Here is a 19,943-nt window from a genome sequence, read left to right on the forward strand (position 1 = left end):
TTTTAGAGTGCTTTACTCTCAGAAAAAATAGTACTAAACTGTACTAAACCTTTCCTTGCCTCTGGGGTGGTGCCATTATTTTCTGTACCTTTAATATGTATCTTTCATATGGAAATGTGGATATAATGTTATTTTAAAAATGATTTAAGGGACATAAATGTACAAAAAGGTGTACACCAGGTATATCAACCCAGTTTACTGTTTAGTACCAAGAGTAACTAATTAATGCTGTATTATTATTATTATTATTATTATTATTATTATTATTAATAGTAGTAGTAGTAGTAGTAGTAGAAGACTATTCTGAAGAAGGGGGAAGGGAGGAGCACGGGTGTGGGCAGGATTATAAGGATGGTAGGAGCGGTTAGTGTGAAGTGGGAGGAGTCTAATGGAAGGGGCGTAAAGTAAAGCTCTCTGAGAAACTGCTGAAACTCAGAGAATCAGTGGAAGGTCTTTGTTGTAGCTGTGCTTCAAACTTTAAAGCGAATCTGAATGCTTTATCATAAAGTCTGAGTCTCATTTCAGCAGGCAGTAGTAAATATCTGCGTGCCTCTGGACAAGTGATCATTCATTTCTGTGTAGAAAGGAAGAACACAGCTGAAGTCAATGCAGCGGTTACTGTGTGAGAAGGTGATGGCTTCAGAGAGCAAAAACCCCAGCAGTGAGGGTAAAGACACCAGCCAGAGGAAGATCCTCGTCTTCCTAGACCTCTTCTGCCTCTTCCTGGGTAAGTTCCTCTCTTCTTCTTTTCCTTTGCTGTGATGTAAATGGATGGCATGCATCTCCATCTCCATCTCCATCTCAACCTCATTCTCAGTTTTCAATGAGTTCATTACTACAGCACGGCTTCTCCAACTTTTTGCAACCATAAATGGAAAAAAAAATTATTGGTCCTCCTGGATACAGATTTATTTTCTGAATATAATCCATCTATTTCAATATTAGGCTCATTATTGAAATGTGTGCAATAATATTCTAGCAATTTTTTTATTTATAGATAGATAGATAGATAGATAGACAGATAGATCCATCCATCACTTTATTCATCCCAGAAGAAAATTCACACAATACAGCAGCAACCTAAAAAGTAGTGCAAATGTGAAAGAATATTCAGAATAATAATAAAAAAAAATCAATAAATATAAACATATTCAGTAAAAAAAAAAAAAAAAAAAAAAAAAGCTCAAATATAGTATAGGATATAAATGTTTTAAAGCTCTTATGGAAAAAACATGTGAAAATGCATTTAAACAGGTTATGCCCTGAAACTGCACACATCAATTCAAGTAACCACATCATGTGAATATGTTAGAAACAAATCATGAAAAGTTATTTTCAGAATGGACTAATACAGTTCTTTATATACATATATGTGCCCAAAAATATCACATTTCATCCCAGATACAGATGCTTGCTTACCTTTAGGGCACGACACGTCTCCTTCTGTAACGATCGCACCCTCCATGTGCTGAATGAGACGTGTTACAGTAGGTAACTGAGCTTTCACATATAATCTGCCTGTAGTTTCATTAAATTTCAAGACAAGACATAAAATAAAGGTGATCACAGATGGTCTGGAGGAGGATATTTCCTGATCATGAGAGCTGGGAATTGTGGGTATGATATTTAGAAGCATGTGGAGTGGTCTGATACTTCAGTCTGCAAAAGAATGCAACTAATTCATAATGATGATCAGGATAAACAGCACAGATGGTGAAACAAGTTTATTTAGAGTGTGTGTTAGAGGTGTTATGGGTTGAAATGGGTTTCGTAGTATTTTAACCTCGTATATAAAAATATATCGCAGTTTCACTGTAGAGACTGATTATTTAAAATGCAAACAAACTGGTGGTTAAAAAAGGGGAATAAATGACCAAATCTTTGTTTAAAAGTCTTTTCACATACCAAAAAGTTAAAAAAGGACAAAAAGGTCAAATCCTCTGTTTGTCTTTCTTAGAAAGAAAGAAAGAATGACTTTTCTGTAGAATCCTTTATTGTCAGTATTTATCATGTTGTCGTTATAAGCTGAAAGACATATTGAGTCAACAACAACAACAGCAAAAAAAAAAAACGCATGCAGCACTGCTTAGCCAAAAATACGCATATGTTTGGTTTAATTCTGTCACTAATGTCTTGTTCGGCTGCGCATTTGATAGCTGTTATGTAGGATAAAGTTAGGAATGTAACATAGAGGATTACGCAGCTGAAGATCTAGAGTCCAGAGGGAGTTGTGAAATCCACCCTACATTTTGCAGCCAGACACAAAAGACAGGAGGATCACTAGAGTAAGGAACTTGACTTGGTTTAAAAAAAAAGAAAAAAAGAAAAAAAAGGATGATAATAGGCGGAATGAATTTTAATCAGTAAAAAGTCAACAGTGAGGTAATACACATCCAATCTTACCAACCTGTACCAACTCTATCAGGATTCATTTCAAGATCCGTGAGAGATTTATTCCTTTTTCCTGCACTCCTGTCACAAATCTCAGCTGACTTCATTGTTTGAGAGGAGAGAAGGATTTCTGCTAAGAAGCAAGAACAGCGTTTCTATTTCCTCACATTCACATTACAAGTCCATGAGCTGCTGTTGTTTTAGGTTCAAATAGAGGACAGAGGATGTGATTTAAAGGTAGAGACGGAAGGAAAAGGTGGGACTTATACAGCTTTTAATAGGCTTTTACACATTCCTGTGGCCAGTTTCACACATGCTAACTGGAAATATTGTGCTGTCGCTTCAATTTGCAGATGATTTTAGTTTTCCGAGAATCCCAGCCTCCTTTCTTGGCTTATCTATATTCACCTCCGCAGATTATTTGCTCTCTTATCTCTTAACGGCCAGGAAGTTATTTAACTGAATGATGAAGCAGCGGGAGTGAGCTGAGATTACCCAGAAACCTGGTGCAATTACTTTTTACCAGCGTCATGGGGAAGATGATACAGATTGCATGTGTTATTTGTTTATTATATGTTTGTGTTGTTGGCTAGCCATATTGTGGCTTCAGTGGGTTTTAGCTGCCCTCAGTGATAGCCTGATTACAAGTAGGCCATGTTCAGCTGCTGATGTGGTCAGAGAGGAGTAACCACACGGCGGAAACGCTGAGGTAATTACACTCGTCCGCAGACAGACACACACACACACACACACACACACACACACACACTGGTAAGGCATCTGTTGATCACTTCAGTGGGATGAACAGCTGCAACAGTTCTTTTAATCATCAAATAATGTCAACAATTTTTTTATTATTATTTCATGTTCCTGAAAATTGAGCAATATTAAATAAAAGAAACTTGATTGTGTCTATCTTTCTATCTCTTTCTCTATACGTTATTAAATCAGTATCCTAAACATAGATGTTTTACATTATCATAAATCTTAAAAACAGGAAAAAACAAAAAGCTGGCTAAACTTAACATGCCTCATTAAACTATGGAATTTCTAAGCAAATATTTCACATATTTTAGTTTGATTGTACTAATTACAAATTTATACGACACTTCCATAAAACACTACGAAATACTGGGTTAAAGTGGATCTGATCATCTATGACAATCACCAAGAAGGAGCTTTCTGCTTCTTTCCATCCAAAGATGCATCGTAGTTGTGCTGCTGTGAAAGACGTCTAAACTTTAAACAAATAAGTATTAAACGGCTAAAGTTTTACCCTGTCATCAAAAGATCATGAGTTCCAATTTCTACGATGCCACAGCTATCCAAAACAGCATAACTCTGGGTGAAAGATGTGGAATGTAGCGAGAGCTGAAAGACAAAACCAATGAAGTAGAAGATGATGCTTTTCCTCAAACTGCTGATTCCACATACGTGACAAAACGTACCAAATTTCAATTCAATTCAATTTTATTTGTATAGCGCTTTTAACAATGGTCACAAAACAGCTTTACAGAAATAAATACTTTGAAGATATAAATTGTAAAGGTATGAGTTTATCCCTAATGAGCGAGCCAGAGGCGAAGGTGGCAAGGAAAAACTCCCTGAGACATCATGAGGAAGAAATTTTGAGAGGAACCAGACTCAAAAGGGAACCCATCCTCATCTGGGTGATAATGGATAGTGCGATTATAAATAAATCCCTTCTATAACTGTGTACTACATGGATAAATAGTGCAGTTGTGATTTGTGACTTTTTGTTCTGATATATAAATATATTTATCTCATAAACAACCTCTGTCCCTGTTCCCGAGAACGCATTTAAGAGCACAGGAGCCTAGAGGCTCTTCACGGGCGGGTAAAGAATCTCAAAGTGTTTCATCAGGAAGTAAAAACTTTAATTTTAGGGATGGTAAATCCATATCACCTTAACTATCAAACCTTTACTAATGTGAACAACACTTGTTGCTGAAGCGTAGTGAAATTAGTGTATTACAACAGCCAATCTTCAGTATAAATGAAAATGAATCTTAATGAAACACTTACTAAATAACAATGCAGTCAGTCCGCTATTCGGTCTTCTAAATGGCTATATGTTCATATATTCGATACATGATGTATTTATTATATTGAGTCCACTATGTTCTGTGTGTGGCTTTAAAGGCTGCACATGTATGCACATGTTTGCAATGAAGTCTCTGCAGCTTTAAATGCTGCTAATCAGCTTTGTAGGCACGCAGGCTGCTGTGCTGATTACTAAAGGCTTGTCTACTCTATTCCTCAGAGGAAACAAACACTCAGCAGCTGTGGACATTTGGGTCTGATTATTAATAACCTCCAGCTGGCAACGTCCGGACATCTGTCTCACCCAAAATCTTTTATATAAATATCCGCCTCAAACCATATCCAGTTCTTCAGTAACGTCACACAGACACACTGGGACTTAGTGTCATCTAAAAACATGATCCAGATGTCACTGTGTGGCTGAACACTGGAACATTATGAGAAAACCAGAATCTTTTGGACAACCAGAGTAACTTTTTTTTTCCCCTGCAAAACTTAGCATGAAATTGTTCAAAATCAAATTTTATTTGTCACACACACACACACACACACACACACAACCATACACAGTATGACGTGTAGAGAAATGCTTATTACGAAAGTCAGTGGCATTTAAACAGAATTTACATAAACCAGAATTTTATTAAAATAGAAAAATGTAGTATAAGGGTTATAAAAGATAGGTGGTAGCAACAGTATGACTACATTTGGAATAAAGTGCAGATATTTGCAGTACTGTGTGTACAAAAACAACGGACTGTGCAACATTGAGATGAGGTAGTTGTGGTAAGAGTAGCAGGAATCTAGGAGTTAGGAAATCATTTGTTCATGTACAGTAAGTGATTCATCCGGAGTTTTATCCCGGGAACACTAGGCTTGAGGCGGGAATACACCATGGATGGGATGCTGGTACATTGCAGGACACCACACACACACACACACACACACACACACATACACAAAAACACACACTCACTCACTCACTCACTCACTCATTCACACATAAGAGGCAATTAACATAGTCACCTACCAGCATGTTTTTGGGAAGTGGGAGAAAACTGGAAAACCTGGAGGAAACCCGCATGGACATGGAGAGAACACACACAGTAACTCCACACAGACAATAACCCGAGCTCAGGATCACATCAGGGACAAAGCTGGAAGTTATTTTTATATATAAATTTGTAAATGGTGCCCCAGGCTGGCGTCACGTCCAGGAAATATTCCTGCCTCATATCCAGTGTTCCCGAGTTTGGCTCCGAATTCACCATGACCCTGACCAGGATAAAGAATTTATTGGAAGTGAGTGAGATTTTTTTTTTTTACTAAATTGTTTATCTAAAAATATCTCACATGTTGTTTTAAAAACCTGCAATTTTTTGGCAGAAATTGTGATCAGTTGTTTTAAATACATTTAGGAGGCACAGTGGTTTAGAGGTTCGCATGTTTGCCTCGCATCTCCGGGGCTAGGGGTTCGAATCCCTCTGCCCTGTGTGTGCTGAGTTTGCATGTTCTCCCTGTGCTTCAGGGGTTTCTTCTGGTTTCCTCCCCCAGTCCAAAGACGGGTTGTAGGCTGATTGGCATTTCCAAATTGTACGTTGTGTGTGTGATTTTGCTGTCCAGGGTGTCCCCCGCCTTTTGCCCTGAGTCCCCTGGGATAGGCTCCAGGCTCCCCCAAGACCCTGTGTAGGATAAGTGGTATGGAATGGATGGAAGTTTGAATTGTCAGAATTATGGCTGTACATCTATTAAATTAATTAAAGGAAAAACCAACATAAACTGTGTTTGTAAGGTGTCGGGCCACCATAAGCAAACAGAACAGCTTCATAGAGTCTACAAATCTCTGGAACTGTACTGTAGTGATGAACACTGTTCTTCCAAAAGACTGTCCTGAGTTAGTGTTGTGGTGATGGTGGAGGAGATCGCTGTCTATCACGTCACTCCAAAACCCTCCCATAGGTGTTCAGTTGGATGGAGATGATTTACATCTTTTTCATCGTCATCAAGCCATTCAGTGAGCCCTTGTTACATGTCAATGAGGGTGTGGTCATCCTGGAAGAGACCACGCCCATCATAAGATGAAAGGTGATCGGGCAGAAGAACTCTGGATTGATTTTCAGTGACGCTTCCTTTTACGTGCGCAAGTGGAGCATCATATGGTCTGGTTATAAATTCTGAAAATTATAAAATTACGGACATTTTTTTTTTAAATATGCATTTGGATTTGGATATGCAAGTTCTATTACAGACGATTTTTGGTCTAGACAGACCCACGCAAACACGTCTTTAACCACACGCCCTCACATACATGCACACATGTACACACACTTATCCTGCCAGACCTGGAAAGTATGTGTTTGGATGTAACCCAGAATTATAGCAGATGCTGGCCTCGATGGGAATGCAGGTTCATTTACCTCATGTTTCTCATTTTGACTTGAAAAAAAAAAAACATTCTCACAGAGAGAAAAGCTAAGATCTGAGTAAAGAGTGTAACCCATGTTTATTTCAAACAGCCTTCTAAATAAATCCAGCAGTGTGTAGGTAAATCTGTGCCAGAGTGGAGCAATTTGTCTCAATGTGAACCATGGCCTGGATTTATTGAAGTGTTTAGCGAGTAAAGAGTAAGAAAGTCACTGACCGGTTAAAGCACTCGTCATTCTCCAGGTGTATTTGAAATGGTGGGTGTAAAGATAATAATCCAAGCTCACCACATACAAGCTACAATACCACTCTGACTATATTCTTTTCATGCATAGTGTCCACACGTCTGGAGGCTGTTTTTAGGAAAATATCACCACTAAATCACTTCAGATCATTACTGTAATTTAATTAATTAATCAATAATATTTTCTGATTGCAGTATGCAGCATATCTCTGGTATGTCTTTACAAACTTTCTTTTCAACTTACCAAATTAAATAAAAAATATTTTTGTGTCAGACTCCAATGAACGCTTTAGTATTCATTTTTTTTACCTCCAAAATCGATTGCATCCATCTTCATTGTACATCATGATTATTGCTTTGTGTTGTTTAAAATGGATATTTTCTATCATTTTTTTCATCAACATCAAATATTTAGACCTGAATGTTAACCATTTTTGTTTATTCACTGTAAGAATATCTTTTAAAGGTATGCTTTATCATTTTTTCTCACGGTAGTCCATCACTTTTGGCATCACTTTTTAATAGCGATATATGATTTTTTAAATTTATTTATTTATTTTCTGGCAAACCCATCAAGATGTGTTATTTATTCATGCTTTTCAGGTCTGATGATAATTATTGTTACTTTTAGAACTGGTTGTCAGGGTGAGAGGATTGTGAGATATTTGTGTGAACTTACAAACGATGTTTACATGTAATGTGGTTTTTAATGGGTTTTTTGTTAGGTTTTCTTTTTTTTTTGCTTGTTTGTTTGAGAAAACTGACTTTCCCGAGTGTTTAGCAGTGGTTCTGGGAAGTTCAAACTTGCTTTTAAGCCTGAAGGCAGGAAACATGGCAGAAAGAGAGCGAGAAAGAAAGAATTGTATATTTTCTCTATTTTTTTCTCAGTTATCTACTCTGGAGCCTTATCGAAGTTCCCATCAGCATGTCTAACTTTTATTGCTTCAGACCAGCTGATTTACGATCCGCTCGTGATTCCTAAGAGAGTTAAACGTCCCTATAAAGGCAGCCTCCAGTAAACTCTCTGAGGCTATTTAATGCTCCTGCTAATGTTTCCCGCAGTAATTAAGTCTGTTGTGCTCTGGAGGATTGGTGCGGTGCTGAAGGGGTTCCAGCTGTATGAGCAGGGTTTAGAGAAAGACACAGTCAAATGGAGACTTTATAATAGCCTCACGCTCCTTGAAAAGAAATAAAAATTAGGAAAATATTTTCACTGACAAAAGCTCTGTGTGTGTGTGCATATATCTTTTCATAAAAAGACTCCACACACACTCCCAGATCCATATCTAACATAGCAGATATACATCAGCCAAATTACTCCAGGTAATCTCATGCCATGATCTCCTCTCCCTTCTTCCTCTTTCCCCTTAGCTGGTTTGCCGTTTCTGATCATCGAGTCCAGTGCTGTCCGGCCGTACCGCCGCGGCTTCTACTGCAGCGATGAGTCCATAAAATACCCGGCCAAAGATGGAGAGACCATCAGCGACGGGGTTTTATCAGCTGTGGGCACGCTCATCGTCATCCTCTCAGTAGGTTTCTCTTTATTTTGGGGTTCGGGGGGTTGATTTGGAGGTGGTGGGAGGGGACATGAGTGAGTATGTGAATGTGTGTACACGTTGTTCCATCCAGGGTGTGTTCCCGCATCGCGCCCAGTATTCCCGGGATAGACTCCGGATCCACCAGTTTACATTTTTTAAAATTTACTAATTTTGCAGATGCTTTGATCCAAAGTGACTTACAACTGAGCTGAGCAGATGAAGCTAAAGATAAAGAACTATCAGAAAGATCCCTTTCTTTTAAATGACTTCTAATTAATTGTTAAAGAATCCTAAAGAGTGTAGTGACTGGAAGGTTCTGAGGTTAAAGCCTGAGAATTGAATTACAAACAAAGGCACTTAACCCTAAATTTCTCAGATATGTTCTTGACTTCTGCCTCTCAGCCAAGCTGCTTTGGATAAAAGCATCTTCCAGTACACTTAATAACAACTGACTTTAATTGTGCAGGTTCAGTGCACTGGTATGTGTCACAAATGTCAGACAGGGTTTACTGCTGTCGTTTATCAAGGAGTTTGTTCATGAGTAACCTTCAGTAGTCTTGCAATGTTGTCTTTTGGATTCTTCTTTCTGGAACTGAAAGTCTGTTGAGAGACAGAAGACTCCCTCATCTGGGCCGCATTCTGAGTTGTTTTTCATGAGTTGTTTTCAAAAAGACATTTTCATTTCCTAGAAAAGAGTGAGTGTGTTGCGGTCGATGGCAAGTTAACTCGTCTGGGGAATTTTCAGACGGCGCAGAGCCGGACCCGTATAGGCCAGGTGTTTCCGTGCAAGAGGTCTGAGGGAGGATCGCATTACAGCCTTCATCAAAATGAGAAACTGGTCCCAGACCAGCGCTAGTACTCTGAGAGGCCCCAGACTTCAGACTGGAAACCAAACAGCATACCATCTGCGTGAGATTCAACAGCTAGCTCAGCGATTCTCTTTATTAAAACCAGCCACATCCCGCTATTCTCCCTCGCACACGTTTCTCAGCTTAGCGGGAAATAGACTGGGGGAGGGACAGTTGAGCTGACACATATGGTTTGAATTATATATATGTGAAGAAAATTATGTTTAAATGTGACTCGAATACCTAAAATTCCGTAAGTCTCCTGGACATGGTTGACAAAATTAAATGTACAAAATCTGCATGTGCAACAAAGGAAGATTAATGTTACTAAAACAGATGGAGTAATTACAGCTGAGGAAGACAGCCAAAAAGATGTACACTCTCAGTTTTAGTGTTTTAAACTAGTGTTTCCCTAGTTTAAATATAGAATATGTAAAATTATATGTAGTACAAAGTGCCTTTCTATTTACTCCAACATACCTTAATGCTAATATACAGACACTGGGCTTCATTTATCAAGCTGGATACGAATGGATTTAGGCATAAATCATTCGTACGAGCATTTACACGAGAAATTTGGTATTCATGAAAATTTCATTAACTTGGGGAAAAAAAAAGTCCATATCCTACATGTGCTCGTAAATGTGTGTAAATTTACACATAAGAACACTACCTAATGTAAAACGGTTTCAAATCATATCATTTGCAAAGGAGCTGCTGCATTTTAATATGCGGATAACGCTGTCGAGTTTAAATTGCTAATTTATTTCGATTAGCCTACAGTGAAATAAATGTAGACTATAAATTCACATATATGCATTTATGGTCTGTGCGTATGGTAGCTATAAGCGGAGGCAGTGGAAATAGCAGAACTGACATTACTGGAAAAGTTAACACATGCTATGCACAGGTTGGAACTTAAATTTAGAGACCAGTATGTTGTTTTGTTTTGTTTTTTTCGGTGTATGGAATCTTCTTTTAATGCTGTCCAACACTTTATAGCCAGCACTAATTTGGTCCAAGTTTTGTCCATGACTGGATTTCTTGCTACAGTTCTTCTAGTTTGGGCAGTTAAGTAGTCATTTTGGCTTTCCACTCTGTGAGCATTTCCTTTTATGGAGTTGTGTGGGCGTCACTAAATGCAAATCAGCTGCGACTTGCACGACCCAGTAATTTATGGCCGATTGTCATTTTCAACATGCGCACACGAGGACGAAGAAAATCTGTGATTTGGAATCTTTTGTGAATCCAGTGGAAATTTTTAGTTCAGTTTAGCTTACGCAAACATTTACACACAACTTTACTAAAAGATTGGCCCATTGGTTTGGGCTGTTCTCCAGATCGTGTTTTAAAAGTAGTTTAGTGTAGTCTGGGTTATTTTAGTTATTCGACAAGCTCAAATTGTACAGAGCATATGGGTTCACTGAGAAATTTAATAGGAAATGAGATAACAAGTGAAAACTAGCGATCAGGTAGCATGATCTTATGCTAAGCCCACTTACATTCAACTGACCTTTAACCCTGTTACCTCTTCATTTTGACTTTCCACCACGTATAGATCACGATAGGCGAGAGCTACCGGATCCACTACCTCCATGAGGGCTCCAACGCGTTTGTAAGGAACCCCTACCTGTCGGCCCTCTACAAGCAGGTTGGGGTTTTCCTCTTTGGCTGTGCCATCAGCCAGTCCTTCACAGACATTGCCAAGGTGTCGGTGGGCCGCCTGCGTCCTCACTTCCTGGATGTGTGCAGACCCGATTTCTCCCGGATTAACTGCTCGCTGGGTTACATCACCGAGTACATGTGCACAGGGGATGACAACAGGGTTCAAGAGGCCAGGTATGACATATGGACCATGTTGTAGGTGTAAATACATCTGTTATGTGTATATACACCTTATGTCATGTTACTGCTTACATCATTTACTCAGTTCACTGTCGTATTAGGTATAGGAACATGAACACAATAAAACTAAAAAAAAAAAAAGTTGAAGGAAATTTAATACATTTAAAAATCTATGTAAGGAATAATTTGTATCAGAGTTAATATCCGGGTTTATCTAATGAAATCTGGCTTTCTATTAATTAAAATGCAATTTTGACTCCAACATAAAGCACATAAATATAAATGTAAAAGATTTGCATTATTGTCCTTCTAGTCGCCAATGTGTCTGTGTAACTGTATTTGCAGTTACATAAGGATATTAGCATGTTCCCCTTAATCTGATAACAGAGCTGTATTATCTAGGCTAATGCCTTTAAGCAAACTGATGGATGTGCAAAAGTGCACCAGTTAGCATTACAAGAATCTATGTAAGATTATGCTAAACCGTTTAAAGATCTAATGCTCTCTCAGAGAGACAAAATAGCTATTACTTCCTCTCTCTTTGTGAGTAACAAGAAAAAAGTTTGGACATACACTATATTACCAAAAGTATTCGGTCACCCATCCAAATGATCAGAATCAGGTGTCCTAATCACTTGGCCTGGCCACAGGTGTATAAAATCAAGCACTTACACATGCAGACTGTTTTTACAAACATTTGTGAAAGAATGGGCCGTTCTCAGGAGCTCAGTGAATTCCAGCGTGGAACTGTCATAGGATGCCACCTGTGCAACAAATCCAGTCGTGAAATTTTCTCGCTCCTAAATATTCCACAGTCAACTGTCAGCTTTATCATAACAAAATAGAAGAGTTTGGGAACAACAGCAACTCAGCCACGAAGTGGTAGGCCACGTAAACTGACGGAGAGGGGTCAGCGGATGCTGAAGCGCATAGTGCAAAGAGGTCGTCGACTTTCTTCACAGTCAATTGTTACAGAGCTCCAAACTTCATGTGACCTTCAGATTAGCCCAAGTACAGTACGCAGAGAGCTTCATGGAATGGGTTTCCATGGCCGAGCAGCTGCATCCAAGCCACACATCACCAAGTGCAATGCAAAGCGTCGGATGCAGTGGTGTAAAGCACGCCGCCACTGGACTCTGCAGTGGAGTGGAGACGCGTTCTCTGGAGTGATGAATCACGCGTTTCCATCTGGCAATCTGATGGACGAGTCTGGGTTTGGAGGTTGCCAGGAGAACGGTACATTTCGGACTGCATTGTGCCGAGTGTGAAATTTGGTGGAGGAGGAATTATGGTGTGGGGTTGTTTTTCAGGAGTTGGGCTTGGCCCCTTAGTTCCAGTGAAAGGAACTTTGAATGCTTCAGGATACCAAAACATTTTGGACAATTCCATGCTCCCAACCTTGTGGGAACAGTTTGGAGCGGGCCCCTTCCTCTTCCAACATGACTGCGAGCCAGTGCACAAAGCAAGGTCCATAAAGACATGGATGACAGAGTCTGGTGTGGATGAACTTGACTGGCCTGCACAGAGTCCTGACCTGAACCCGATAGAACACCTTTGGGATGAATTAGAGCGGAGACTGAGAGCCAGGCCTTCTCGACCAACATCAGTGTGTGACCTCACCAATGCGCTTTTGGAAGAATGGTCAAAAATTCCTATAAACACACTCCTCAACCTTGTGGACAGCCTTCCCAGAAGAGTTGAAGCTGTAATAGCTGCAAAAGGTGGACCGACATCATATTGAACCCTATGGGTTAGGAATGGGATGGCACTTAAGTTCATATGTGAGTCAAGGCAGGTGACCGAATACTTTTGGTAATATAGTGTATGTTCAATCAAGCCTTCACATTTTGTCCATAATGACTTTGTTTCTTCTATAAATTCTCCTCTATACATTTGACTTAAATCCATATTTCAGTGTTGACAAAGCCCTTAATCTGCTCTCTCTCCACAGGAAGTCCTTTTTCTCGGGCCACGCCTCTTTCTCCATGTACACCATGCTCTATTTAGCTGTAAGTACCTTCTGTAAGAATTGAGTCATTTTAAATTGTACTCCAAACTTTAGTCTATCTAAACTTTAATTTAGCCTCCGAAGCAGCTGCGAAAATTAAATTGCTTTGATTACGGTAACAGAAAATGGAAAAAAAAAACTTTAACCTAAAATACTTTAAACCAGCTGGAGGAATTCTGTTGTGTGTACTCACTCCAGTCTGATGTGTGTTTGTGTAGCTGTACCTGCAGTCGAGGTTTACCTGGGAAGGAGCACGGCTGTTACGGCCTCTGGTGCAATTCACACTCCTCATGATGGCCTTCTACACCGGTTTATCACGGGTCTCTGATCACAAGCACCACCCCACTGATGTGCTGGCTGGTTTTATCCAGGGAGCCCTGGTGGCCTACTGCGTTGTAAGGACACACACTCACATTTGTCTTACTACCCCTGTGAAGAGCTTCTATTGGCAGAATTATTAATGCAACGAGTACATGAATGTAACCTTAAAAATAACCTCAATAACCAAACAGAAACCATTTGGCTCTTTTATTATTATTATTATTATTATTATTATTATTTAAAAATTAAAAGCTTTATGTGGACCAGACAATATTTCTTTCCTAGATACCAAGATACAAAAATATCCAAACCACTGTGGAATTTGAGTTATTACAGTTCATCAATATATTAGTCAAATAGACATACAGATATTTTTACTCAATTCTTGTATGAATCAGAAATGTATTCGAATAATATGTTCAAATGTTAGCTCTGCCACTAAGCATTATGTTTCCTCGTTGTCCATCTGTCTGTCCACTCGAGATTCTCGTTAGCAACAAGGAAGTTAATGTTTGTAGGGTTTATATGGAATTATCATCATAACCACCAGATGAAGTAATTATATTTTGGAATCCAAACAGAGTCAAGGTCACAGCAAGGTCAAATGTCTGAAATTTTCTTCAACAGGATCCTTATTGTTTGAAATATATTTTTAAGGGTATTTCAGAATTGGAAAGATGAAGGAATAGACGTTGTTTTGCACCAGAGGCTTTATATATATGTATGTACAGTCATGTGAACAAATTAGGACACCCCATAAAAGCCTGTGATTTTTTTTAACATAATTAAACATATGGACATTTGATCTTCATTTTAACAATATTGGGAGATTCAAGTAATATAACTAAACAAATAAAACCAAAGAAAAGTCTTTTTAAAATGATCTGTAAAATGTAATTTAAAAAAAAATCCAATTTCTTGTGAGGAAAAAGTAAGGACACCCCCACATTTACTTGTACTTAAAATGGCTAAAATTACCTACAGGTGTATCACATCAGGTGCAAATTATCAGAACATCGTTACAGAGCATTTTGAAGGAGGCTTGCTTTATTTAAACCTCAGACATTTAATTTGGTTTGCTCTTAGTTTGTTGAAGTGAGAGGTATCACCATGGTGAGACCCAAAGAGCTCTCTGAGGCCCTCAGAAAGAAGATTGTTGATGCTTATGAGTCTGGTAAGGGATATAAAAAGATCTCAAAAGAATTTGTAATCAGCCATTCCACTGTTGGGAAAATCATTTATAAGTGGAGAACATTTAAAACAACTGCCCACATGGCCAGGTCAGGCCGTTGAAGAAAATTCACCCCAAGAGCAGACCGCTTAAAGATGCTTAAAGAAGTCTCCAAAAACCCTAAAATATCATCACGGGACCTACAGCAAGCTCTTGCTACAGTTGATGTCAAAGTGCATGAATCTACAATCAGAAAGAGACTGCACAACTTTAATTATCATGGGAGGTGTGCAAGGAGGAAACCTTTGCTGTCTAAGAAAAACATCAGGGCAAGACTCAAGTTTCCCAAAGAACACATAGACAAAGGCCAAGACTTCTGGAGTAATGTGCTTTGGACAGATGAGTCTAAAATTGAATTATTAGGGCACCATAACAGAAGGCATGTTTGGCGTAAACCAAATACAGCATTTCAGCAAAAGAACCTCATACCAGCTGTGAAACATGGAGGTGGAAGTGTTATGGTGTTGGGGATGCTTTGCTGCAGCAGGACTTGGCCAGCTCACCATCACAGAATCCACTATGAATTCTACATTATATCAGAAGGTGCTTGAGGAACATGTGAGACCATCTGTCAAAAAATTGAAGCTGAAGCGTAATTGAACTTTGCATCATGACAATGACCCAAAAACATACCAGTAAATCCACCAAGGACTTGGTGAAAAGTAAAAAATGGAGAGTTCTGGAATGGCCAAGTCAAAGCCCAGATCTAAATCCTACTGAGATCCTGTGGGGTGATTTGAAATGGACTTTGCATGCAAGAAACCCCTCAAACATCACACAGCTGAAAGAATTCTGCATTGAGGAGTGGGGGAAACTTTCTTCCAGTCGATGTCAGAAACTGGTAGATGGCTACAAGAAACGCCTCATTGAGGTTATTTCAGCCAAAGGGGGAAACACTAGCTATTAGGGCATAGGGTGTCCTAACTTTTTCCTCAGTTGAAATACTCATTTTTGTTGATTTCTTTTGTTTAATAAGTGAAAACAAAGTGAGTTTTTGTTGTTTACATGCAATTACATCCCTTTCATCTACAGGTACAAATTAAAACAAGATCAGAAATTGACATGTTGACATTTCTTAATAAAGAACTGAATATTTAATGGGGTGTCCTAATTTTTTACTTTTTTTCATCTCCCAGGTATTCTATGTTTCTGACCTCTTCAGGTCAAAGGACAGAGGCTCTTCCCTCCCACCAACTCCTATAAAGAAAGACCTTCTACCCACTGTGGAACGGAACAACCACCTCACCTTAGCATGACTCTAACAGCCTAGGATACGCCGAGGTGCCGGTGCACACGGACTGGAGTGGCCCTGGGCTAGCACTGGTTTTGCCCATCAGCAGACTGGCCTACACTGGACAGATGTAAACCACATGTGAAGTTTAATGTTTCCCTAATCGATGGCATGTTGGAACCCAGGCCTCCAATGCTAACTGTTAAACCTGAGAGGCCATTCCAGAGCTGCACCACTAAGATGAAGGAGCAACTGAATCGTGAATCTTGACAACTCAAATGGACAGCAAAGCTATTTCTGAGAAGACATGGTTGTTTAACCTTAAGTGAAACAAATTCCTAGCCCAGAGGAAGGATTTTTAACAGAATTGCTACATGGTGGACTGTGAATATTATTTGAGAATGTAGCGCAGTATTCAAACCTCACGTCCAACTACACTTGAATGTTCGGTAAATTATAAAATGCCTTGATCTGTTACTTACGAAAGCCCTGAACCACATGTTGGAGATGTTATGTAGTTATTGTGACTTAATATCTCATTATTTCACGATGACATTATTTTCGACTTATTATTTAATTATTTCAAGATACACTCACTGACCAATTTATTAGGAACCCCAGATCTTTACATCTGTTCATTCATGCAAATATTTAATCAGGGTATCACAAGGCAGCAGCGCAGTGCATAGATGCATGTAGGCATGGGTCAAGAGCATCAGGTAATATTACAATCAAACATCAGATTGGGGGGAAACGTGACCTCAGTGACTTTGATCATGGCGTGGTTATTAGTGCCAGACAGGCTTGTTTGAGGAGTTCAGAAACTGCAGATCTCTTGGGATTTTCACAGATACCTGTCTCTAGACTTCACACTAGAGAACGTTATAGGGAAAAAACACAAAAACTACCAAAAAAAAAAAAAAAACCACACTCAGTAAGAAGTAGTCCTCTGAGTTGACACACCTCGTCAAATAGTTACTCAAATAATCACTCTTTACAACAGTTGTGAACAGAAAAGCATCTCCGAACACACTATGTTATCCAGTTTTAGAATGGGGTTCCTAATAATTTGGTAAATTCGAGTGTATTTTGTTATTATTTGGACTTATCATGAGATATCATGAGATGTAGGATATTAGGTAAAAATAATAATGAGACATTAAGTTAAAATAAACAAATAACTTGCGGTTCAGGGTTTCCGTAGATTCTAAGTAATGGTACTAGACTGATATATCAGACTGATATTGGTCAGGAATATTGTGGTATCAGATAGGATTAGACATATTTTGTATTAGTATTGCCCATCTGAAGCACATCATTGGCTATCGGCTGATTCTCAGAGATCTAATAGTGAATAAGACTAGCCGGGGCTGGTTTTCAGATCATCATCATCATCACCACCACCACCAGTGCCTCTTTCTGAGTGAGTTATTCTTGATATAGTGTTCATCTGCAGTTGAGGTGTGTGACGTGTGACAGGAGCGGGGTTTCAATCTGCTGGTTTAAGATGAATCCCGACAAAAAGAAGCACAGTTCCTGTGTTATTTACCTTTAAGCCAGTGTTCTTTTACTCGATGTATGTACTGAATGAAGTGTATGAGACCATAAGTGTGAGAGACCACTATAAATGTGTCTCAGTGAAACTTTTGTGGCTGGGAACCTACAATTCTTTTTTTAAAAAAAAAAATTATAAATATATTTTTGTGTAATCAAAAAGACTGTGGAAACATGTTGTGATACCACTTGATGAATAAAGGTACATTATGACTAAAGTGTTCAATAAAAAAATCTGATTTTTAAACCATTTATCTATTTAAACATTAGAACTAATAACACACCAAGGTCCTGTCCATTGTATAGATATTTTTTTAAACAATTTTTCTCTGCTCTGTTTTTGTGGAAACAGCGTTTTGCGTCACAAAGTTTTACACAGTTGTGGACCAGGTTGTTACTTTGCAATCTGTTTCAAATTTATTATTTCATAACATGCTTGTAAATGTTATTTCACTTGGTTTTATTATTACATCCTTATGGGAAGGTGCTAGAATATGATACACACTGTACTTCTCCTGAAGCCACTGCTTTTGTGGTACAAACTGAACTTTTTTTATTAAACCCAGGCAAACACTTTGTATTCAAGTGTAACCACAATTCAGTCCACACATATTAATCCTTGTGTTTGCCTTTGCCTTAGGGCACGTTGCTGTTTTTCCACATTTCACCTTGTCTACCGCTCAGGACTCATGCTCTTAATGTTATTTTTTGAGGCATTTGATGTAACAGTCTTCACCTAATGGGCTGGTGTACTTATGTTAGTGTTTTATATTGTTTTGTGTGGACTGAGAGATTTTAAAAAACACTTAATGTGTAGAAATTTGTGAAAATGGAGGGATAAAGGCTACATTTTCAAAATGTCTAAATAGAGAATAACAAAACTGGACAGTTGAAGATTAGAAGGTCGCCTGGTCTTTTTCCAGTCTTCAACTGTCCAGTTTGTGTGAGTCTGTCCACTGTAGCCTCGATTCCTGATCCTGGCTGACAGAAGTGTAACCCGTTCATTTGCTGTCGTTGCCCATCTGTTGTGCCTTCGGAGATGCTTTTCTGCTCACCACGGTTGTAAAGAGTGGTTGAGTTACTGTAGCCTTCCTGTCAGCTCAAACCAGTCTGGCCATTTTCCTCTGTCATCTCTCTCAACAACAAGGCGCTTCCACCCACAGAACTGGATGTATTTTTGTTTTTCGCACTATTCTGTATAAACCTTATAAACTGTTGTGTGTGAAATTCCCAGAAGATCAGTAGTTTTCGAAACACTCAAACCAGCCCATCTGGCATCAACAACTGTGCCATGGTCAAAGTTACTTAGATGACATTTTTTCCCCATTCTGATGTTTGATATGAAGCTCTTGACCTATATGAATGATTTTATACATTGTGCTACTGCGACATGATTGGCTGATTAGATAACAGCATGAATGTGCAGGTGTGTACGTGTTCCTATTAAAGCGTAGGGTGAGTATATGCTTAATGATTCCTTAATGGTTCTTAAGGACCTTAATGATTCTTGCTATTTTCCTTGAAGCAGAGTCTTAGGCCTACAAATTGTTCTCATCATGCACTTCAAACACACACCGGAGAAATTCTGGACCATTTTGGCCACACTAATTTGATGCAGTAGACAGGAATTCTGAAAGGAAATGGGTTCCTGTGGAAACTCACAGTCTGATTCGAAGTGCTTTTACTCGTGTGGTATTTTAACTGGACCCAGATCATGGAATGCCCTTCATGTGGCAAACTCACATCTCACTTTCTCATACACCCCAACATCCCCCGACATGGGGGCTTGAGAATAAAACACTTCAACCCGCATTCTTCCACACTCCGCTTCTTTAGTTCAAACAGACTTTCTCAGAGTTCAAAGACGTAACAAAATGTTTATCTTCTGCATCTATGAATCACTTTGTTGTCTTTCCTGTGAGAAATGTTTTTTTATTTTGTGCTCAGCACTTCAATCGCCCTGGTCAGCATTTTTTTCCTTTAAAACCCAGATGCTACAGCTTGATTTGCATTACGGAAGAACGAGCAGACAAAACACTAGCGGGAAACAATATTTACCAAACGTGTCTGGGATTTAACCAGAGCAACATTGCACATATGTGCCCTTCTAACCACAATAAATGATTTCAGCATAACACTCCAGACTTCATCAAAGAGGCTCATCAAAGAATAAAGGATGAGAAGAAAAGAAAAAAAAGGAAAAATCTTTTTCCCACAAAGATTCAAAAGTTCATTTGGGATATT

At 38.9% G+C, this 19,943-nt stretch overlaps 1 protein-coding gene across 1 annotated transcript; it reads left to right on the forward strand.

Annotated features, from left to right (window-relative positions):
* Window positions 1–413: 413 nt before the first annotated feature.
* LOC113547295 (phospholipid phosphatase 3) lies at window positions 414–17,917 on the forward strand. Its single transcript, XM_026947564.3, has 6 exons — window positions 414–727; window positions 8,495–8,652; window positions 11,068–11,348; window positions 13,306–13,363; window positions 13,581–13,757; window positions 16,051–17,917. The coding sequence occupies exons 1-6, from the start codon at window positions 607–609 to the stop codon at window positions 16,168–16,170; spliced, it is 915 nt and encodes a 304-aa protein (XP_026803365.1). The 5' UTR covers window positions 414–606; the 3' UTR covers window positions 16,171–17,917.
* Window positions 17,918–19,943: the final 2,026 nt, after the last annotated feature.

Source organism: Pangasianodon hypophthalmus, chromosome 4 (genome assembly GCF_027358585.1).
Source record: "Pangasianodon hypophthalmus isolate fPanHyp1 chromosome 4, fPanHyp1.pri, whole genome shotgun sequence".
Classification (NCBI taxonomy): Eukaryota; Metazoa; Chordata; class Actinopteri; order Siluriformes; family Pangasiidae; genus Pangasianodon; species Pangasianodon hypophthalmus.

Excerpts from the sequence above, each read along its gene's own strand:
- LOC113547295 (XM_026947564.3), top strand. The coding sequence starts at position 607 with ATGCAGCGGTTACTGTGTGAGAAGGTGATGGCTTCAGAGAGCAAAAAC. Across the intron at positions 8,653-11,067 it reads CGCTCATCGTCATCCTCTCA|ATCACGATAGGCGAGAGCTA; the intron begins GTAGGTTTCTCT and ends CACCACGTATAG. Across the intron at positions 13,364-13,580 it reads ACACCATGCTCTATTTAGCT|CTGTACCTGCAGTCGAGGTT; the intron begins GTAAGTACCTTC and ends GTGTTTGTGTAG.